This window comes from Carcharhinus amblyrhynchos, chromosome 18 (genome assembly GCF_965287045.1).
Source record: "Carcharhinus amblyrhynchos chromosome 18, sCarAmb.v2.hapA, whole genome shotgun sequence".
NCBI classification, from domain to species: Eukaryota; Metazoa; Chordata; class Chondrichthyes; order Carcharhiniformes; family Carcharhinidae; genus Carcharhinus; species Carcharhinus amblyrhynchos.
The window spans coordinates 7,892,736-7,917,087 of NC_137341.1; the positions used below are offsets into that span (position 1 = coordinate 7,892,736).

The 24,352-nt window shown below is 46.2% G+C and overlaps 1 protein-coding gene across 1 annotated transcript in view; it reads left to right on the forward strand.

Moving 5' to 3' along the window:
• Positions 1–17,646: 17,646 nt before the first annotated feature.
• Positions 17,647–24,352, forward strand: part of grifin (galectin-related inter-fiber protein) — a 34,787-nt gene continuing 28,081 nt past the window's right edge. Inside the window, exon 1 of the mRNA XM_080206068.1 lies at positions 17,647–17,713. Coding sequence (XP_080062194.1) covers positions 17,702–17,713 — 12 coding nt within the window. The 5' untranslated portion in view covers positions 17,647–17,701. The remainder of the gene's footprint in view (positions 17,714–24,352) is intronic.

Genomic DNA, 24,352 nt, shown 5'->3' on the forward strand with positions numbered 1-24,352 from the left:
TCAGCTGTCCTTACCCGGTCTGGCCTACATGTGACTCCAGTCCGTAGCTGCCCCTTCAAAGTGCCCGAACAAACAATTAATTTCACATCCAACCATTGAGCACTTTCACTACAAGGATGGCAGCAGTTCAAGAGCCATCATTTTATCAAAGCGATTGGAGAGGAGGGGAATGTGATAACTTCCAAACTGGACCACGGCTCATGCAGTCTTGTCTCTGTAAAGACAAAACACACAAAGAAGGGGCAACAGTGGGCCATTTGGCCCTCCAGCCTGCTTCACCATTCGATAAGGATATGCAAGCACAAATGCTTGTATTTTAGATACTCAGTGGAAATGTTGCCAGTTTCACTGTTTCACTTGTGTTGTGATATGTGTTAAAGTGGTAACAAAAGGGAGGCAGTGGCGCAGTGGTATTCTCGAGGGACTAGTAATCCAGAGAGTCATGGTAATGCTCTGGAGACATGGATTCAAATACCATCACGGTTCGATGGTGAAATTTGAATTCGGTGCAAATCTAGAATTACAGGTCTAATGATGTCTGCAAAACCATTGTTGTGAAAACCCATCTTGTTCACAAATGTCCTTTAGGGAAGGAAATCTGCTGTCCTCTCTTGGTCTGGCCTATACATGACTTCAGATCCACCATAATGTGGTTGACTCTTAAATGCCCTCAAGAATGGCAATAAATGCTGGCCCAGCCAGTGACACCCACATTCCATCAATGAATATTTCAAAAATCACCAGAAGTGAAGTGTATGGTGTGATCCAGTCTCAATTTCACTTTTGCTTTGGAGCAGAGCACTGACACACAACTCTGCTGCTCCGTATTAAACGTTTGCAATCCACATAAATAAATGCCTAATCTAAATAAATGAACCTTCAACGTGGTTACACAATCCCTTATGAGCGATTTGATGCCTTCACATCATTGTAACAACATGACAGCTTGCATAAGGAGTCAAGCTCTCTTAAACTAACAGCCCGAGTGGTGTAGATCTTGACTACGTGATAGTGTAAAGTGGGTGATAACAAGTCGACAACTCCTTTGCTTCTCTCTCCGTTTTTATTTCTATCGCCTTCAAGGGAAAGAATGATTAGTTGGATTTTTGCAATTCATAGACATGTAGATTTGCAATGGTTTATTTGAGATTTTTATGAGTAAAGTATATTTTTGGGAAAAAAGGTGGTTCGGGAAAGGCCACACTATAAGGCCTCTTAACGGACGCAGAGCGAGGGACCGAGAACTGCAGAACCCCCTTGACCTGCGCCAATCTGAGAAATAACGGCACACAGTAATTTTTGAGGCATGTATGTAGTTTTAAGTTTTGAAATGTTATGACTGTAAATTGTATAGATCTGTAAAAAGTTTTAATTCTGCACTGTTTGCAATTCAAAGACGTGTAGATTTGCAATGGTTTATTTGAGATTTTTATGAATAAAGTATATTTTTGGAAATAAAGTGATTAGTCGGAATGAAGATCAGACGACCAACTTGCCTTCATTTGGTTGAGGGGGTTAAGAACAGTGCCATTATCATGCTCTAAAACATGAAAAACAAATTCTTCACATGGTTGGTTTTCAATAAACGTTGACCCTGAACCATACAGTGAGACGTTAGTACTGCTGACCATCAGCTTAATCAAAGAGAAGGCTTTTCAGGAACACCTTACAGAGGACCAAGAGAGGTGGAGTGGTCGAGGGAGGAAATTCAAAACTTTAGGCTCCAGATGGATATGTGTTGGGTCCATTCATTCATTAGAGTAGACAAGGGGAGAGCATTTGGTACGAGTTTTAAAAAGGTTTTCTTTTATTGAACAGAACTAAAAAAAATTAACATGACAGAAGTGAAAATAAAACAAACTTGGAGACTGGCTTCTCAGCCAGGCTCTGAACTGAACTGAAACTGAACTTGAACTGGATCTTGAAAACTGAAAACACACACACACTGAAATCCAAAATATATTTCAACCCTTATCTCGTTATTCGAAGTGTTTTTTTTTGTATTCTGTCTCCATCCAGAGTAACAATCCCCGCAGCTGCTGTTGTTTGCCTGCATTGTGTACCCTTCAGGAATGCAGTCAATTTTTAGCTAACCCATCATGCCTTCTGATTCTACATGTTGTCAAGTAAGCTACAATTGTTCAACTTCGCAGAGTTGGTTAACCCCTACAGTCTCACATTTAAATGTAATTGTGCACAGGCAGAGATATCTTAAAATGAAGTCCTTGCATAGATTGAAACAACCAGGGCTGTGCATGGCCGCTGAGGGAAACTGGGAGTGCAGTGCATAAGGGTGCGGATACCTCGGAGGAGCTGGAGGAGGCTACAGAAAGTGAGGAAATGTCATGGACAAAGGCAAGACCAAGAATGTTAAAATGGAGACATTTCTATAACAGAAACCAATGTAGGCAGCAAGCTCAGTGATGATAGTGAATAGAATTTGATGCCAGTTCGTATTTGATCCACAGAGCTTTGGAAGAGCTTAAGTTCAGACCTGATGCAATCTGGGAGTACTGAAACAGTGTAGACTAGACGTAACAAAGGGATGGATTAAGTTAGCAGCAACGTAACATACGACACAATGTCGACCCCAACAATTTCCTTACTGTGCTTACCACACCCTGTGAGAAATGTGCAGCAGGAATAGATGGTGTGTTTTCCAGTAGCAGAGGTGGCTGCCACTGGCCACTAGTGGATTCTCTGGGTCCCATCAATGTCCACAGCTTTTTGCATGGCTTGCCCACCCTGCCACTGGGGAACCTGCTATGGACAGTTCGCTTTGGGCGGGATAGGAAGATCCCGCCAGCTGGAAGGGCTGGAAAATTTCACCCTAAGGGGGCGGGATGGTGGCACAGTGGTTAGCGCTGCTGTCTCGCAGCGCCAGGGACCCGGGTTCGATTCCCGGTTTGGGTCACTGTTTGTGTGGAGTTTGCACATTCTCTCCAAGTCTGCATGGGTTTCCTCTGGATGGTCCGGTTTCCTCCCACAGTCTGAAAGATGTGCTGGTTAGGTGGATTGGCCATGCTAAATTGCCCCTTAGTGTCAGGGGACTAGCTGGGGTAAATGCATGGGGTTCTGGGAATCGGGCTTGGGATGGGATTGGTGCAGGCTCAATGGGCCAAACGGCGTTCTTCTGCACTGCAGGGATTCTATGACACTAAGATATGAACTTGCCCTCGAATTCGGACTGTGTTTGAATAATATTTTGTTCATTCCTCTACAGATATCAATGCAGCTGCTTGCCAATTGTCTCCCAACTCAAGTCTCTGTACTTCGTACATTCAGGAGTGGCTATGCTGTAACTGCTGCGTGTATAGGAGCTGTTCTTTGGCAACCCCTCCAGGTTGCGTAACTTGCATTTGAAATTGTGAGTTAAAATCCCCACGTACAAAAGAGGTCTGGCCCATCAAGGCACACAGCGTAACGCCCAGAAAGATTTGAGTTACATTCTCAGCACTCTTCCTGCATTCACTGAAAAGAGGCAGCTTTCATAAACAATTCTTAACCTCCCATGAACTTATACGTAACCATGCGTATCCAGTGAATTGTCTGTAACATTCTTTGAGGCCAACAGTTTGTCCTTGATCACTGGGTTATTAATGCAGGCTATCCACTGAATAAGTTGGGGAAGAGTTTGTAATGAGGCCTTCAGGCCAAGAGAAGCATTTATACTATAGGTGGAAAATGTGGTACAGTTCCAGTCGCCCACTGTCGCCAGGAGAACCAGTCCAGGTAGTGGGCGAGGGGTTGATTTTGAGCCCACGCTCTCCATCCATGTGAATGTTGGCAGGATGTTGCGCTTCTTGTCGATGTGTTTGCGATCTTGGATCTTCCTCGCCAACTACATCGTCGGGTTTACGCTCATTATGGGCGTGAACCAGCTGCACACGCGTTTGAGCAGATTTTTTTAATCACAGAGGAGTCGTAGAATCCTACAGTGCAGAAAGGAGGCCACTCAGCCCATCGAGTCTGCATCAACAAATGGCGCGTGGTGTTTCCAGTGAGAAAACTGGTGTGTTTCTTTGCGGAGGAACCCCAGTCGGCTTTCTCTCCAGACTACAATCCCACCCAGGCCCTACCCCATTACCCTACATATTTACCCTGCTAATCCCACGCATTCTGGGACACTTAGGGCTAATTTAGCATGGCCAATCCACCTAACCGCACGTCTTTCGGACTGTGGGGGTAAACGGAGCAAACCCACGCAGACATGGGGAGAATGTGCAGACTGTGCACCGATAGTGTCCAAGCTGGGAATCGAACCCGGGTCCCTGGAGCTGCGAGGCAGCAGTGCTAACCACTGTGCCACCGTCCCACCCGAATTAACCCACCCCTCATCAGATATTGACACTGCGCCAACCTCAAGTCACACTGGTGTGGTTTACAACAGGTTTACGTCAATGTGAGCCTGTTGTGGGTGTCTCCCCAGAGATTGCAATGGTAGGTGGAGCCCCTGGGTGAAAGAGAGAGTGGCCTGGCAATGCCCTCTTGCACTGCCCCTTAGCACAGGACGGCACTGCCCGGTTGTCTCCACTCCTGTGCCAACCAGTGCCAAGGGGTGGGCCCAAGTGGAAGCCTCGTGAAATGGGGTGGGTGGGATTCATTTAGATGTGGTAGCGGCTGGGAGCGGATAAAGGAAATCGGGAAGTCTGGAGATGGGTGGGGGGAGGGGGCAAGTAGAGAAGTGCCTACTCCAATTGGAGGTGAGGAGGGACTTCCATGGTGGGCTGTCGGGAGGGTGGGTGGGGAGGTTTACTCAGGCTATGACTGGTGCGCTCTTTAAATAGGACACCCCGATCCCTGCAGCTGGGTTTTGCTGGCATGTTGAGACCCCCCCCCCATACACCGTAAAACACACCCCCTCGATTTTTTTTGGCAGAGTGTCATAAGATCCGGAGAGAAAACAGACCAGTTCCTCTGGAAAGAAACGCGCCAGTTTTCTCACTGGAAACTCGCCATTTTTTGATAAGATTTACCCAATTATTTCATCTCTACTCGCAGCGTCAAACATCAAAAATCATTTCTGGGAAACTAATGAAGGCGACTTTTTGTCTGTCTGGTGGTAATTAATGTAAATCTCTTCCCTTTGATGCTAACCTGCATGGACTCCAGGCAAGATTGTGTGCACTCAGACAAAACGAGCCTGCACACTCACACACATACAATGCATAGGACAGCAGAACGTGTCCCTCCCAGATAGCAATGACTAGAACATAGGCCAGAATTTTACCATGCCGCTCGCCACAGGAATCAGAGCGGGCAGGGGGGAAAGCGGACTACGGAAAGATCCATTGATCTCAGGCAGGATTTTTCAGTTTTGCGTTGAGCAAGGCTGTAAAATCCCTCCCATAGCCTCCCTTTGCCAGCTCTGGCCCAGATAATGAACTAAATGATGTAACGCAGAGGATCATTTGAAAAGACAGATTACAGGCCTTTCAATGAGATAAGTAAGAAGCAAAGTGTCTACAAGCTGAAATATGGCCCATTAAACGCCCTGAGAGGGAAAAGTGCAGGCGAGAGTTCTGTCCCTTCATGAACTATGATGTGGAGATGCCGGCGTTGGACTGGGGTAAACACAGTAAGAAATTTCACACTAGGTTAAAGTCCAACACGTTTATTTGGTAGCAAACGCCACCAGCTTTTGGGGCTCTGCCCCTTTGTCACTCACCCAAAAGCTAGTGGCTTTTGCTACCAAATAAACCTGTTGGACTTTAACCTGGTGTTGTGAGACTTCTTACTGTCTTCATGAACTGGCCATCAACAAATGTACTATCGGCAGCATGGGTTAATTAAATGAGGACACAGAGGTTAATGCAACCTCAATTCTTATCAAACTGTTTTCTGTGTCAGTGAGTCTTCTTGATGGATTTTAAACATTAGGAATCGAGAGTCTGTACTTTTCACTGTGTAGCCTGTCCCAAAGGATTCATAATTGTACTTTATTCCTGTAATTACTTATTTTATTAAGTGGGAGGACAGGTGCACCAACATCTCTCATAAGTAGGCACCACAGTTTCCATAAGACCATGCGACACAAGAACAGAAGTTGACCATTCGGCCCATCGAGTCTGTTCTGCCATTCAGTGAGATCATGACTGATCTGATATGATAATCCTCAACTCCACTTCCCCGCCTTATTCTCATAACTGTTGATTCACTTGCTGGTTAAGAATCTGTCTAACTCAGCCTAGGGGGTTGAGCTATGAGGAGAGGCTGAATGAACTAGGCTTGTACTCGTTGGAGTTTAGAAGAATGAGGGGAGATCTCATTGAGACGTATAAGATGATGAATGGGATGGATAGGATAGAGGTGGAGAGACTCTTCCCGCTCAAAAAAGACAGTAGGACTAGGGGGCACAGCCTCAAGATAAAGGGGAGGCGTTTTAGAACGGAGTTGAGGAGGAACTTCTTCACTCAAAGGGTGGTGAATCTCTGGAATTCTCTGCCCGTTGAAGTGGTGGAGGCTGCCTCGCTAAATATTTTCAAGAAGCGGGTTGATGGGTTTTTGATAAGAGAGGGGATTAAGGGTTATGGGGAGAGGGCCGGAAAGTGGAACTGAGCCATGACAGATCAGCCATGATCTTATTGAATGGCGGGGCAGGCTCGAAGGGCTGGATGGCCTACTCCTGCTCCTATTTCTTATGTTCTTATGTTCTTATGTTAACCCAATCTCTACAGCACTCTACAAGAAAGAATTCCACAGATTCACTACCCTCTGAGTGGATAAGTTTCTCCTTAAATGGGTGACCCCTTCCTCTGAGATTATGCCGGCTGATCCTAGACTCTTCCACAAGGGGAAACAGCCTCTCAGCATCCACCCTGTCCAGCCCCCTGAGAATCCTACATGTCTCAATAAGGTTGCCCCATTCTTCTCAACTCCACAGTCCAAAGATGTGCGGGTTAGGTTGATTGGCCACACTAAGAAATTGCTCCTTCGTGTCCAGGGATGCGTAGATCAGAGGGATTAGTGGGTACAATATGTAGGGATATGGGGGTAGGGTCTGGGTGGGATTGTGTTCGGTGCAGACTCGATGGGCCGAAGGGCCTCTTTCTGCACAGTAGGGTTCTATGATTCTATGAACTCCAATGAGTGGAGACCCAATCTACTTAAACTCTCTCATAAGAAAATCACTCCACACTTGGGATCAATCCAGTGAACCTTCTCTGAACTGCCTCCAATGTCTGTGTGGCGTGATTCTCCAGCCCACTGCACTCGCAGCAAATCAGGCAGGGAGATATCAGCAGAGGCTGTTTGGTGCACTGTCCGCTGGGGCGCCACGGCCTCGACAGGTCTCACAGATCAAGATTTTGCGCATGGGGCTGATTTCCATAATTAAATTTGTATCTCCGGGACTGAGGTCCCTGGGCCAGCGAGCGTCGGGCAGATCGGGGCTGGTCGGGAGGTGAGGGAAGGGAAGGAGACACTGGGACTTGCCTGGAGAGGTCCGGGAGGGCAGCGATCAGGGACTGGGGAGTTCGAGCGGCTGGCGATATGCTGTCACAGGGCTGGCCAGCCACTGGGCTGGCCAGTGACCGGGAGGCTGGCAGCGTGGGGCCACTGCGCACGCACTGATCTCAGCACCGATCGATCAGCGCGTGCACTGTGTCCTGCTCAGTCCTATGCTGCCGGCCTCTCCAGCGGGAATAGGCCTTCCCCACTGATTTTCAGAATGAATCCCCCTCAGACTCTCTGCAGTGCTCAGAGTGTGGGAAATTCATTCTAAAAATCCAACTAAAAAAAAGCGGGAGTTACTCATGTTTTTACGCAAATTTGATATTTAGAATTTTCTGGGGAGAATCACCCCCAGTATTTTTCCTAAAACTATTAACAGTATCCTCGGTGTGGTCCTTGATTTGGTGTGATTTGATTTATTATTGTCGCATGCATTCATATACAGCGAAAAGTGCTGTTTCTAGTGGGTTTTACAGACAAAGCACATCATTCAGAGAGAAAGATCAACTTAAGACAAGATACTTCCATTCAAGAGTCTGATGGCAGCAGGGAAGAAGCTGTTCTTGAGTCGGTTAGTACGTGTCCTCAGATTTTTGTATCTTTTTCTTGACAGAAGAAGGTGGAAGAGAGTGGTGCATAGGATCCTTAATTACGCTGGTTGCTTTTCTGAGGCAATGGGATGTGTAGACAGAGACAATGGATGGGAGGCTGGTTTGCGTGATGGATTGGGCTTCGTTCGCAACTCTTTATAGTTTTTTGCGGTCAGAGCAGAGGCCATACCAAGCTGTGACACAACCAGAAAGAATGCTTTCTATGGTGCACCTGTGAAAGTTGGTGAGAGCCGTAGCGGACGTGCCAAATTTCCTTAGCCTCCTGTGAAAGTAGAGGCTTTGGTGGGCTTTCTTAGCTGTAGCATCGGTGTGAGGAACCAGGACAGGTTATTGGTGATCTGGACACTGAGAAACTTGAAGCTCTCAACCAGTTCCACCTCATCCCCACTAACGTAGACAGGGGCATGTTCTCCACTATGCCTCCTGGAGTCGGTAACAATCTTCTTCATTTTGTTGACATTGAGGGAGAGATTATTGTTTCCACACCAGTTCACCAGATTCTCTATCTCGTTCCTGTACTCTGTCTCATCATTGTTTGAGATCCAACCCACTACGGTGGTTTAGTCAGCAAACCTGAAAATCAAGTTGGAGGAGAATGTACTCACACCGTCCTGGTGTGTAAGGGGTATAGTAGGGGGCTGAGGACACAGCCTTGTGAGGTACCAGTGTTGAGGATGATCGTGGAGGGGGTGTTGTTGCCTATCCTTACTGAGTGCGGATATGAGTTAGGAAGTTCAGCATCCAGTCACAGAGGGAGGAGCTGAACCCTCGGCTTTGATGTTTGGAGATAGGTTTTGTAAGAATAATGGTGTTGAAGGCTGAACTTAGTCAATAAATAGGAGTCTGACATATTTTCATTAACTTCACATTTTCCTACATTGTATTCCATCTGCCCAACACTTTGCCCACACACTTAACCTGTCTACATTCCTCTTCATGTCATCTTCACCACTTGCCTTCCTGTCTACGTTTGTCATCTGCAAGCTTGGGAATTGTATATTCATTTTCCTTGTCCAACTTATTGATATATATTGTAAATAATTTTGGGCCCAGGACTGATCCCTGTGGCACTCCATTAGCCACAGGTTGCCATGCTGAAAATGCCCCTCTTATCCCAACTCTCTGTCTTCTGTTAGTTATCCAATCCTCCAATTGTGCTAATATAGATCCACGCCATAGTTAACAAAGCCCATCAATGCCTCTACTTTCTCAGAAGGGTAAGGAAATTCATTATGTCCGCTACAATTCTCACCAATTTTTACAGATGCACCAAAGAAAGCATCCTCTCCCGATTTATCACAGCTTGGAATGGCTCATCACAGCTTGGAATGGCTCATCACAGCTTGGAATGGCTCATCACAGCTTGGAATGGCTCATCACAGCTTGGTATGGCTCCTTCTCCTTCATCAGGTGAGTCACCTGACAAAAGGGGCAGAAAGCTCATGATGCCAAATAAACCTGTTGGACTTCAACCTGGTGTTGTGAGACTTCCTATTGTGCCCACCCCAGTCCAATGCCGGCATCTTATCTTATGTGTGGCAACATACCAAACACTTTTTGGGAGTCCAAATACATTACATTTACTGGTTTGCCTATGTTTATCCTGCTCAAAGAATTCTAATAAATCAGTCAGGCATGATTTCCATCTCATGAAGCTATGCTGAGTTATATTATGTATTTTTAAATGCGACTCCTTTACAATGTACTCTAACTTTTTCCCGATGAAAAGTATCAAGCTAACTGGCCTACAGTTACCTGTCCTTTTTTAATCTCCCTCCCTTTTTGAATCAAAGGGTGTTACATTGGGATTTTTCCAATCTTCTGGGTCTTTTCCGGAATTTATGCATCAGATGTTCTGCAAACCATTAACACAAAACATTTGCCAAAAATGCTAACACAATAACATATGGTGCTGACAAACCCCACCACGACTTGACTAATCTTCACAAAAGAGGATATCAACTGTGGGTAGAGACGCATACTGAATTTTTAAGGACAACTCAGGCCAAGGGACTTGGTCTCTCGCGACTCTGCTGTTAGATCCATGCATCATCCACTAAGTCCAGGCTCCCCACTTCAACCACTCACTAGAATTCGAGAATATCTCAAGTCGTTCTCTTTCTCACGATGCTTTTCTTGAAGCCTTTTAGAATTCACGCTCTTAAAAAAAGTTATCACGGTGACACTTTTAGCTGGAGTGAATATCTCCGGGACATCTCCTTCAGTGTCAGCAAAACCTCAGCGAAAAATCGGTTTAGACATCATTTACTCTCGTTTTTCAGGCATTCGCAGAGGAGTTTTGTGCTTTTACTATCAAAAGATTTTCTCCAAGGAGTGGCGTCTCTAGCAGCGATTCACTTCAGCACTGAACTTACTTAAAGTGTACAAAATTATGAAGGGTATAGATAGGGTGAATAGTGGGAAGCTTTTTCCCAGGTCGGAGGTGACGTTGACGAGGGGTCACGGGCTCAAGGTGAGAGGGGCGAGGTATAACTCCGATATCAGAGGGACGTTTTTTTACGCAGGGGGTGGTGGGGGTCTGGAATGCGCTGCCAAGTAGGGTGGTGGAGGCAGACACGCTGGCATCATTTAAGATTTACCTGTTTCCTGTGCTGTACTGTTCTTTGTTCTTATTCTCTATAACTTTGGCAGGCAGGTTTCCTCAAATTAAAAGCATTGAAACTACTCAAACACTGTCCTCTTCGAAGTTACTTTAAGGCTAAAGTGTCAGTAAAATGGACATTTGTCATCATTTATCCGAAACAAAAAGGCCTAAAGTTGGGAGTTGTGCCACGTTCATCGCCAGAAACGTCATGAAATCAAATCCCAGCTTTAACTGGCATTCAACCTTGTATGCTTTCAATGGATGGACTGCCTTGTTCCCAGCTGGGGTGACAGATACTGCATTGCAGCAAAACATTCTCTATCTTGGGAAGGTCGGGGAGAGAGAGTGAGAGTAGGAAACAGTCCCGCCCTGCATGAGAAGCCTTCCTGCGGAGGGTCACATTTCCTCACAGGAACTCTTGGTGCCATTTCGAAATTTCAAAGCAGAGGCGCATTTGCAGCAAAATTCAAAAGCAATTAAATCAACCCAGTAGCAGATTTTTTAACATCCAAATTGCAGGACAAAAGTCGGGAATCATGGGGGTGTGTGTGTGTGTGTGTGTGTGTGTGTGTGTGTGTGTGTGTGTGTGTGTGTGTGTGTGTGTGTGTGTGTGTGCATGCACATAAGAACATAAGAAATAGGAGCAGGAGTAGGCCATCTAGCCCCTCGAGCCTGCCCCGCCATTCAATAAGATCACGGCTGACCTGTCATGGCTCAGTTCCACATTCCCGCCCTCTCCCCATAACCCTTAATCCCCTCGCTTATCAAAAACCCATCAACCCGCGTCTTAAAAATATTTAGCGAGGCAGCCTCCACCACTTCAACGGGCAGAGGATTCCAGAGATTCACCACCCTTTGAGTGAAGAAGTTCCTCCTCAACTCCTTTCTAAACCGCCCCCCCTTTATCTTGAGGCTGTGCCCCCTAGTCCTACTGTCCTTTCTGAGCGGGAAGAGTCTCTCCACCTCTATCCTATCCATCCCATTCATCATCTTATACGTCTCAATGAGATCTCCCCTCATTCTTCTAAACTCTAACGAGTACAAGCCTAGTTTATTCACCCTCTCCTCAGAGCTCAACCCCCTCAACTCCAGTATCAGCCTAGTAAACCTCGAAGGCCAGCATCCCATTTGCCTTCCTGACCACCTGCTGCACCTGCAGGCTGGGTTTTTGCGACTCATGCACAAGGACCCCGAGGTCCCTCTGCACCGTCGCCTGCTGCAGATTTTCGCCACGTAAGTAATAGTCCTTCCTACCATTATTCCTACCAAAGTGGACCACCTCACACTTGCCAACATTAAATTCCATTTGCCAGTTCCTGGCCCATTCGCCCAGCCTATCTAGATCCTTCTGCAGACTCTCCACACCCTCCGTGCAATTTGCCCTTCCACCAATCTTGGTGTCATCAGCAAATTTCGACACCCTACACTCGGTTCCCTCCTCCAGATCATCTATATAAATGGTAAATAGCTGAGGCCCCAGCACCGACCCCTGGGGCACTCCACTAGCCACCAACCGCCAATCCGAATAGCACCCATTGACCCCCACTCTCTGCCTCCTATTTGACAACCAATCCCCTATCCTGTGTGTGTATATGTGTGCATATGTGTTTGTGTACGCGTGCGTGTGTGTGTGCGCGCATATGTTTCCATGTTTGTGTGGATGTGTGTGAGACTGTGGGTGAGTGAGTGTGTGTGTGTATGCATGCGTGTGTTATGTGTGTGCATATATGTGTTTGTGTACATGTGTTGTGTATGTGAGCGAATGACTGTGTGTGCGCGTGTGTGTGTGTGCACATGTGTGTGCGCGCGCATGTGTGTGTGTGCACGCATGCACGCTTGTATGTGTGAATGTCTGTGTGTTGGAGGTGTGGACAGGAGCTGTCCTTGTAGCACATGGGATAGCTGGAACTCTGGGTGATTCTACATGCTGTCTCTAAGGGGGTGTCTTTCTGGAACTGACATGTCGCCCACACAGAAATCAACCTGACTGATTGATTCGGCTTCCAGTGGGGTGGGGGGACAGCCGGACTAGTGACAGGGGTAGGTATGTCTGTTTGCTAATCCTGGTGAGGGGGATAGCAGATCGAATGGCAAGGGGAATCCAAACACAACTGTGTGGGTGTGGGATGGCTATAGGATAAAAGGAAAGTGGGACTAATTGGATAAGTCTTTCAATCACGCAACACAGACACTGAATAACCTCCCTCTGTGCTGGAAGTGTCTCAGTATGACAAGGTCAGCGGCAGATACAACACGGGCGTTCATTCCTCCATCTTATCCCAACAGCAATGTCAACCGCACAACTTCAATGCATGTGGCCCTGCTGCCACCTAGTATTTCACAGAGACTCTTTGAGCAGATACTAATGCTGCGATTGAGTTTGACCGCGCTGGGTTGCTAGTTACATGCGGAGACCGTCGAGGATATCAGTGCCCGTTTGATACTGCACCGTTTTTTTTTGGCAACACGTTTTGGAAGAATGGAAACGATCAGCAGAAAATCTGATTGAGCCGAGGAATTTTGCCGGTCGTCAACTGTTAAAAATGTTAAGCCTCTGTCAGAATGTGACACCCAAGCAATGGCATTATGGTGAGGCAGTCGTGTGTGGCGCTCAGCAAAGCCCAGTCTACGAGAGTGGAAAATGTGAACGGACGTTAGGACAATAAAATATCTCCGAGGGACAAGTTCAACAACATTGTGACAGGCCTGAAAAGCTGACGCAGCACGATTGTAGCTTTGATTAAATTCAGGCACCGTGTTATTACAGGACCCACACCTAGACTGTGCTTTAAGCGAAAGCGTCACAGGACAATCAATCACGGGTAATGCTTACAGGAAGACATTAGTTTAAAAAGATGACAAGCTCCTTTCACGGTTCAATAGGCATTGCACTATCCAATGCCAAGCTGAGCTGTGCAAACTACAGGGCCTCAGATTTCATTCCCCCGTCCATGCTGAGTTAACTGAACTTAAACGGGGTTGACAGTGGTAGGTATCACTGTTGACCTCGGTGGCCCCCGGATAGTGCTCCTGATCACTAGTCCAGTGAATGCTGCAGAATGTGTGCTCACGTGTGGGCACAGGTCAGGAAGGTTGCAGGCTTGCCAAACACAATGGCCATCATCGGCTGGGGAGAAAAAAAAGAAAGAACTTGCATTTATCTTGCACTTTTCATGACCTTAGAATGTCTCCAAGCACTTTTTAAACAGCCAATGAAGTGCTTTGGAAGTGTTGACGTTGCTGCAATGTAGGAAATGCAGCAGCCAATATGTGTGTATGTGTATGTGCATAAATGTGTGTCTGTGTGTATGTGTATGTGTGTGTGCATATGTGTGTGCATATGCATGTGTGTATGCATGTGTGTGTTACGCATGTGTGTGCGCATAGGTGTATGTGTCTGCGCATGTCTGTGTATATACATGTGGGGGTGTGTGTGTGTGCATCTGCACGCATGTCCTGGCCATCCTCAGGTTCCAGGACCCCACTTTGCAAGAGCCTTCACTCACCCAGGAGGCATAGTGGCACACTGGTTAGCACTGCTGCCTCATTGTACCAGAGATCCAGGTTCAATCCTGGCCTTGGGTCACTGTTAATGTGGATCTTGCACCTGTGTCTGCATGGGTTTCCCCCAGTTGCTCCAGTTTCCTCCCACAGTCCAAAGATGTGCTGTTAGGTTGATTGGCCATGATAAATTGCCCTTTATTGTCAGCGGGATGAGTTAGTGTAAATGCATGGGTTATGTCAATAGGGCCTGGGTGGGATTGTGGTCGATGCAGACTCGATGGACTGAATGGCCTCCTTCTGCACTGTAGGATTCTATGACTCTAGAGGCTCACTACAAAGATGTGGATTGACCACGCAAAATTGCCTCTTAGTGACAGAGAGGTTAGCAGGGTAAATGCATGGGGTTACGGGGATAAGGTGGGAATGAGGTCGGTGGAGGCTCGAAGGGTCGAAAGGCCTCTTATACATTGTAGAGATTCTGTGAGCGGAAGTTTCCGACCTCACTTTCCCCAAAACCGGAAAAATCCTGCCCGAGGCCAACGGACCTTCCCATTCTCTGCCCCTCTCCAGCTCCGATTCCCTTCTGGCCTCTGATTCTATCAGATCTTCAACGCTCAGCAGCGCCACTGAGTAGGAGAGTGGCTGCTATCGGTAACGCAACCATCCGAGGCCCATGGCCACCAACCCTGGCTGCGGAATGGTGTTGAGAGGAGATACATGGGGGTGGGGTCTGGGGGAAGGGGTTTGCACCAAGGTGACTCCCAGATGGAACTGGAACCCAAATCAGGTTTGTTATTTGGACTTCCCACATGGCGAGTTCCCTGCCAGCTACTGGGCAAATACCAAGGGATTGGAGCCCTTAATTACCCACTGGAGGGCTTCAACTGGCAGCGAGAGCGGTAAGACCAGTGAGTGTGGTCCCCAGATTCACTGAGGAGGAAGCCATTGTCCGCGGGGTGGAAATCTCTGGTCTCCCTGCAGCATGGTTCTCAGGACAGGAGGCGACGCACTGTTCTCTGGCCATGGGATCATCTGGTCAATGGGATTTCCCACTGACTGCACTCCACACTGTTGGGGAACCCACAGCAGGGGTGCACTGCCAGCAGGACCGGAAGATGGGGAGAACATGCAGACTCCGTACAATCATCCATGACGGGGATTGAACCTGGGTCCCTGGGCGCTGTGAGGCAGCAATGCTAACCGCCATGCCACCATGCCTCCCTACCTAGAAAGGGAAAAGAACTATCCAGAAGGAATGGAAACAGGAATACTGATTCGAGCTGGTCTTGTATACTTTAAAATGGAACCCCAGTAAAACAGGGAAATAAGAATACTGGTCTGAACTGTTGTTTCTGTCTGATAACAAGTTCCCAGTCCCTCCTGAAACTGCCCGACTGACTTGAGTTTGATGGGGAACATTTGGTATCACCCCTCAGTTTGATGTGAAGTCATGGTACGGGCAGGTTTCACTGAATGCAATAGTTTTCTTACGTTCCAAATGACCAGTTGCTCCAATACAAGAGACAATTTCCACCACATTCCTGAAAGTAACAAGGGGAGCAGAGGTCTAAACAGATGTGAGATCCAAAGCTAGAACCAGAAGATAGAGAGATGATAGGTGAGCGGCAATTGAGTCATCTACTCAATTGACGTAGACTCATAGAGGTTTACAGCATGGAAACAGGCCCTTCGGCCCAACTTGTCCATGCCACCTTTTTTTTTAACCACCAAGCTAATCCCAAATGGCCCATATCCCTCCATATCCATCTTATCCATGTAATTGTCTAAATGCTTTTTAAAAGACAAAATTGTACCTGCCTCTACTACTACCTCTGGCAGCTCGTTCCAGACACTCACTACCTTCTGTGTGAAAAAATTGCCTCTCTGGATCCTTTTGTATCTCTCCCCCCCCTCACCTTAAACCCATGCCCTCTAGTTTTAGACTCCCCTACCTTAGTCAATTTTTTTTTCCCCAATCTGTCAGATCTATACCCCCTCATTATTTTATAGATCTCTATTTGATCACCCTGCAGCCTCTTACGTTCCAAGGGAAAAGAGTCCCAATCTATCCAGCCTCTCCTTCTAACCGAAACCATCAGGCCCTGGAAGCATCTTTTCTAAGCTCTTTATGGTTTAATAATATCCTTTTGGTAGTAGGTTTGTGTAATGTGCCCTTTGTGTGCATAATGCAAATGAGCATTTTCTGCCGAACTTTATGCAGAAGATTCTCTCAGCACTCAAAGCTGGAAAATACAGATTGACGTTCTGCTGTCGCACAGGTGGCTTTGCATAATTTTACAACTCACAATACACATCATGGACCAACTGGTTCTGTCGGAGTGTTTGAGAAATATATAAAGTGCCATCAAGAACATCAAAGAAAAGATTGTGAGTTGAGCTCAGGTTCCCAAGGCAACTGTTCCACCGTGTGAATTTTGAATGGAGTTACTTATTTCACTTTTTCAGTTTGCAGACTTTGTGCTGAAATACCTAGACGGCACCAGGCCACTCATGAGTTTAAGTTTACTTTTTGCACATTTTTCAAAGACCCATGGAACACTCAGGGAAACGTGAGGGTGGCACAATGGTTAACACAACCTCTTCACAATGCCAAGGACCCAGGTTCAATTCTGGCCTTGGGTCACTGTCTGTGCAGAGTCCACGTGCTGTCCTCGTGTCTGCATGGGTTTCCTCCGGATGCTCCGGTTTCTTCCTACAGTCCAAAGATGTGCGGGTTAGGTTGATTGGCTGTGGTAAATTGCCCTTAGTGTCAGGGAAATTAGTGGGCAAATATGAGAGGTTAGGGCTTGGCGGGGAGGGATTGTTGTCAGTGCCGACTCGATGGGCCAAATGGCTTCCTACTGCACTGTAGGGATTCCATGATTCTATGGTTCAATTCCAGCCTCGTTCACTGTCTATGTTGAGTTTGCACATTCTCCCCGTGTCTGCGTGGGTTTCTTCCGTGTGCTCCAATTTCCTCCCACACTCCAAAGTTGTGCAGATTGGTTGTGATAAATTGCCCCTTAGCGCCAGGGAGATTAGCAAGGTAAATGCATGGGGTTATGGGGATAGGGCCTGGGTGGGATTGTAGTCAGTGCAAACTTGATGGGCTAAAGTTCTGCGGATTAGGTTGATTGGCCGTGGTAAATTGTCCCTTAGTGTCAGGGAGACTAGCCGGGCAAATATGAGGGGTTAGAGCCTGGGTGGGATTGTAGTCAGTGCAGTCTCGATGGGCTGAATGGCCTCCTTCTGCATTGTCGGGATTCTATAGAGGAGAGAGGTTGAAGTGGTGGTCTTCAGCGCAGTTATCCCCTCTGCTTTCACGAGAAGGTTGTGATGTTGGATTCACAGCCACAGGCTAAACGGAGCTTCTCTGTGTTTGGCACATATCCCCACCCCCTCCCCTTCTGCTTTGTCTCGGTCAGTAATCCAGTCCCACGTGGTCCCAATCCTTCTTTATATCTGCTTCTCAGCTGGAACTGATGTGAGCCCAGTGTCCTCAGTACACAGCTGGACCATAGCAGACACAATGGCTTTAAGGGTGAGTATGAAGTTTCTCACATCTCCAGCTCCACAACTTGTTGATTGAATAGTGTCCCATTGTGTTTGTCAGTGTACTGTTAGGTGGACAATGTGAGATGTATTTCACAATAAAACTTATTGATCTTCCTGATACTGTGCTTTGATTAAGTCAAAATCTCGCCAAGATCAAGGGAGTAAAATTTATTACTTCAATCCCAGAAATGTCTGAGAATAAATGGAAAGAAAAATAAACCAGAATGACAGGAGGGAATTAAATAGGTGTCTGAAAATAGGAATGTTTCTCAGATTTGAACAGTTCATCAATTGTTGGCTTTTTTAGTGAGAGCTTTCAACTTTTAAATTGCAACAGAAGTAATAGTCGAGTAATCATAAAGCTTTTGACAAAGGGAGATCTGGAAATGCCAGCTCTCTTTTCTCTCCTCACAGATGCTGCCAGACCTGCTTAGATTTTCCAGCGTTCTGTCTTTTGGTAATAATGCTCAGGCTGTGGTTGTATGAAATATTAACATGCAAATCACAGAGTTAAGTAATAATGTACATGGATGTGCACAGCCTCAGGGTATTAAGGAGAATTCCACCAGAATTCAGGGTGACAAGGTGGGTAGGGAAGTATATTGTAAAGAGGACATGAGGAGGTTGTAGATGGATAACTGTAGGTTGGGCAAAAATCTGGCAGATGCGGTATAAATGTGAATTAGTTCATTGGCAGAAAGAATGAAAAAGCAGAGTGTTACTTAAACAGAGAATAACTGCAAAATGCTGAGGTGCAGAGGGATCTAGGTGTTCTTACACGTGAGTAACAAAACATTATTATGCCAGTGCAGCACGCAATCAAGGAGGTTAATGGTATATTATCCTTCATTATGAGAGGATTTGAACATAAAAATAAGGATGCTATGTAAGAAGTCTCACAACACCAAGTTAAAGTTTAACAGGTTTATTTGGTAGCAAAAGCCACTAGCTTTCAGAGCGCTGTTCCTTCATCAGGTGAGTGGGAGTTCTGTTCACAAACAGGGCATATAAAGTCACAAACTCAATTTAGAAAATAATGCTTGGAATGTGAGTCTTTACAGGTAATCAAATCTTCAAGGTACAGACAATGTGAGTTGACAGAGGGTTAAGCACAGGTTAAAGAGATGTGTATTGTCTCCAGACAGGACAGTTAGTGAGATTTTGCAAGCCCAGGCGAGTCGTGGGGGTTACAGATAGTGTGACACGAACCCAAGATCCCGGTTGAGGCTGTCGTCACATAAGCAGAACTTGGCTATCAGTTTCTGCTCAGCTAAAGATGTCCCAAGGCAAGGGACATTGGGGAGAACATGCAGAAGCTGCGACAACGGATGAATGAACACCGCTTGACAATCACCAGGTAACAGTGTTCTCTTCCTGTTGGAGAACACTTCAGCGGTCACAGGCATTTGGCCTCTGATCTCCAGGTAAGTGTTCTCCAAGGTGGCCTTCACGACACATGGCAGCACAGAGTCACTGAGCAGAGACTGACAGCCAAGTTCTACATGCATGAGGATTTACACCTGTAAAGACTTGCACTCCAACCATTATTTTGTAAACTGAGTTTGTGTCTTTATATGCCCTGTTTGTGAACAGAACTCCCACTCACCTGATGAAGGAGCAGTGCTCCAAAAGCTAGTGGCTGTTGCTGCCAAATAAACCGGTTGGATTTTAACCTAGCATTGTGAGACTTCTTACTGTGTTTACCCCAGTCCAACGCCGGCATCTCCACATCATGCTTCAGTTATAAAGGGCATTGGTGAGACCACATTTCAAACACTGGCCAGAATTTTACTGCCTCACAGAATGGGCATGGGGTGGGATTTTACGAGCGGGCGGGGTGGTAAAATTCCGACAACTGTGTCCGGTTTTAGTCACTTTATTTAAGGAAGGATGTAAATGCATTGGAGACAGTTCAGAGGAGGTTTACTAGATTGATATTGAATGAGTGGGTTGTCTTTTGAGGAAAGCTCAAACAGACTGGATTTGTTCCCATTGGAGTGTAGGAGAGAGAGGCACGGTGTGATTGAAGATCCTGAATGGTCTTGACAAAGTGGATGTGCAAAGGATGTTTCCTCTTGTGGGTGAGTCCAGAACTGGGGGCCACCATTTTCAAATTAAGGGTTGCCCCTTTAGGACAGAACTGAGGAGGATTCTTTCTCTCTCAGCCGGATGGGCAACTTTGGATCTCCCTGTCTCAGAAGGCAGTGGAAGTGGAGGGTCACTGAATATTCGTAAGGAGGAGGTGGATAGATTTTTCTTAGGCAAGGGAATCAAAGGTTAGCAGGCTGGAAGGAAATGTGGAATTCAAAATGATCTTGTTGAATGGTGGAGTGGGTTTGAGGGGCCAAGTGGCCTATTTCTGATGGTCATATGACACCACAGGTCAGTGTTTTCGATCCGGAGCCCATCCTGAATGCTCTGGGGTGGTATAAATTGTTGCTGCATCACAACGCAACTTTGGATGTATCTTATTTTGCCATCGGGAATGTTCTTCCGAAATGTGATAATACAACTCGGTCTGAACCCTGGAGCAGATGCAGTACTGTGAACTGTGAGGAGGATAATATTGGAATTCCAAGAGGTTACAGACAGGCGCGTGGAATGGGTGGCAAGGGAATTTTCAATGCTTTGATGTGGGAGGGAGAATGATTCTAAAGGGGGTGCAGGAGCAGACGGGTCTGGAGTATGTGTGCACAAGTCATTGACAGAGGCAGGACAAGTTGATGAATGAATGAATGAATGAATAAGGCCTACTGCATCCTTTATAAATACACATAGAGCATAGAATAAGAAAGTGATGGTGAACTGTTATGAAGCCTGAATTGGAGTATTGGATGCCATCTTACCACTCATGCCACACCCCCACTGCAGCGAAGAAGTTTGCGGCCAGCCAAATCTCCCTTCACTGCGGCGCAATGGGACAATCCAGTTGGCATGAACGCTGGTAAGGTTCCGGCTACAGTGTCCGGTTCTGGGCACCACACTTTAGGAAAGATGGGACTTTTTTTTTTAAGAGGAAAAGATTTGCAAGAAAGCTTCTGGGGATGAGAGACTTCCGTTCCGTAAATAGATGGGAGAAGCTGGGTGCGTTCTCCTTGGAGAAGAACGAGTTGAGAGGAGGTTTGATAGAGTGTTCGAAACCTTGAGGGATCAGGACAGAGTGGATTGGGAGAAACTGTTCCCATTGACTGAAGGGTGGAGAACCAGAGGGCAATGATTTAAGACGATTGGTAAAGAAACCAAAGGTGATGTGAGGAAAACCTTTTTTTTTTACACAGCGAGTTTTTAAGATTTGGAACTAAATACCTAAGAGTTTAGTAGATTTCTTCCATCGGGTTTCCTCCGGGTGCTCCGATTTCCTCCCACAGTCCAAAGATGTGTGGGTTAGGTGGATTGGCCATGCTAAGTTGCCCCTTCGTGTCAGGAGGACTACCTAGGGTAAATGCATGGGGTTACGGGGATTGGGCCTGGGTGGGATTGTGGTTGGTGCAGACTCAATGGGCTGAATGGCCTCCGTCTGCACTGTAGGGATTCTCTGATTAATTCCACGGGTGGAATTTTATGGCCCCTGTTTCTTTACGAATCTTCTCAGAGTGAATGGAGTTTAACAGGGCTGGCTGCATTTTGATGGCTCCACCTCCCGGCGATGATGTTGTAAAATTCTGCCCAATGAATGGTGAGGCTTGGAAATTTCCAGATGTGCGCGGACGTGTTTCAAAACCCAGATTTGTGCCTTCGATAGCAAGATAGTAACTCGTGTTTATATCGCAGCTTTGACCTCAGGGCCAGAGTATTTTGAAGCCAGTGAAATATTTCTTTAAAATGTAGCCACATTGCCATGAAGGAAAGGCAATCAATTTGCACCTCACAAAATGATCAGATTATCCGATTTTGGTGACATTTATTGAGATGTAAAAATTGGCCTGCTGTCAGAACTGGAGAGTAGAATTCCTCCAGTGCAGAAGGAGGCCACTCACCCCATCGAAAAAACATCTACCCAAGTGACCCCCACTCCCCCTGTCCAATCCCCATAATTTTTCACATTTACCATGGCTAATTCATCTAACCTGCACATCTTTGGACACTCAAAGGCAATTTAGCGTAGATAATCCATTTAACCCACTCATCTTTGGACACTAAGAGGGAATTTAGCATGGCCAATGCCTACACTTCTTTGGACGCTGGGACGAAATGGGAGCACCTGTAGCAAACCCACGCAGACACGGGGAGAATGTGTAAAGTCCACACAGACAGACAGTCACTCAAGGGCAGACTCGAACCCAGGTCCCTGGCGCCGTGAGGCAGCAGTGCTAACCACTGAGCCACCTTTACTCTTCTCCACAGCTAAGAGGGAAGACTGGACAGTTTAACATCTTATCTGAAAGACAGCACTCCCAGCAAAGTAGCACTCCCTCGCTGCTGCAGTGGCTGGGTCAGTCTTTGTATTCAAGTCTGTGGAGTGGGGCTTACTCTGTGCATTTTGGCGCAGAAGTGAGTGTGTGTGCCATCAATGAGTTACAGCAGACTGTTACTTACAACAGTTCAATCATTGAACTGTTACCATGAACACACATTAGAGCTCCAGCCAACTGTTAATACTGGTCTCAACCACATCCAGTTCTGAAGTTGATAAAACTCTGCTGCACATTGAAGGAACCGTGACCGTGACCCATCTTTCAGCTCAGCTATCCTTCAACCTGAGGTTTATAATTTCAGATCATGCTCAAGTTAGGCTGGTTACAAATGTCCAAGAGAGATTTCGTTACAGCTTGAAGTGGGATATATGAGTTTGATCAATTCCTGGTTTAGACATCTTAGTGAGAATGGAATCATCATAATGCAGAGAGCTTTGTACAGTGGGAAAGGCGTGTGGATGTGGGAGAGTGCGTGTGCGGGTGTGTTTATCATTATTATATAAGGGCATCCTTAATCATCTTGAAATTTTGGCAGGCATGTTTGGATTCTACGTGCTTGTTGTTTGGGGAAAACAATATGGGCCGTTTACTGTCACAAATGAGTTATTTCTGATTGAGTGCAGCCCATTCTGTTTCTCAAGGAATTCAATTTCCCTCTATCAGAAGCTGCTAAATCCACTGGGTCTGACTAATTGAAATTCTTTTTAATTACATTTTTTGACAACTTCTGCCGTTTTTAGTTTGCTAAAATCAGTGACAGCATTGCAAATTCATACCTATATTATTCTTTCCCATTATCTCCCCTCCTCGACAGTGACACTGACTCCATGGTGGGGTAAGGTTCCACCTGAGGCAGCTTCCCAAGTCTCTAACCTTTACACGTGAGCAATCACAGTCTGTTCTGGTGGATCATTCAATCAAATGGACATCACAGCCTGTCTATATTCAATTATCACACACACTCTCTCTCTCTCGCACACATGCACACATATTCACGCACACACACACTCACACACACACACAAACTCACACATTCACAAACACACGCTCACACACAAACATACAGACATACACACACACACATGCACCCAAAGACATGCACACACACATATATATACACACGCACATACACGCACTTAAAACTGTGCATTTGCACATAGACATATTCACACACATACACAAATATGCACATAGACACATGCACACACATGCATGTGCATACATACACATGCATAGATGCACACATATACATATACACAGACATACACAGGCACATTCACATATACATACACAGATGCATGCTCATATACATACACGTACATGTGCACACATACACATGGATATGCACACATTTACACACATACTGACATACACACATTTACACATACACACGAAGGTGTGCAAACATGCACACACACAATTATACACATAGGTAACACACACATCTGACAGGTAAACTAACAAAATACACTGGGTTAGATAGGCTGGGTCAAAATCCTGGAGTTCCCTCTCAACAGCACTGTGGATATACCGACACCACATGGCAGTGGTTCAAAAAGGCACCTTCTCAAGGGGCAAATAGGGATGGGTGATAAATGCTGGTCTAGTCAGCAATGCCCACATCCAGTGAATGAGTGAAAAAAAAACCCGGTAATCTCTGTTTTTGTTTTAATTCTTATCCCTGAAGCAGTTTTGAACAACAACTGCTGAAACACCACATTGTGGATAATCCCACTTGGCTTCCGGGATGTAAGAAATATCTGGATATCCAGGCTCCCATTACTGTGAGGCAGAAGCTAAGTCAGTCTTTCTCCTGTGCAGGAGTCCACATCTCTGTCTGCTCGATTGGGAATGAAAAGCACAGCTTCCCTCAGGCTGCTGTGTAAGGTTCGAGGCAGCATCACTGGTTTCACATCAGTGGAGTTGGAACGGACTCGGGGTATGAATATTCTCAAATATTAGCTTAGGCATTGACCCTGAGCACTTCCACTTATAATTCAAATCTGTGCTTACAGCCTTTACTCGCACACATCTCAGCCAAGGCAGAGTTGAAAATATTTAGCCTGTGTCAAATCAGAATTTAATATATTCAGCGCCATCAGGTGTATTTTTGCTTCTCCTAATGTGCAAATTTACAGAGCTAAACGGAACAATTGAACACATTACAGCTATCTTTTAAGCTGTTGAACTGTCAAGGCACTATATTCTTT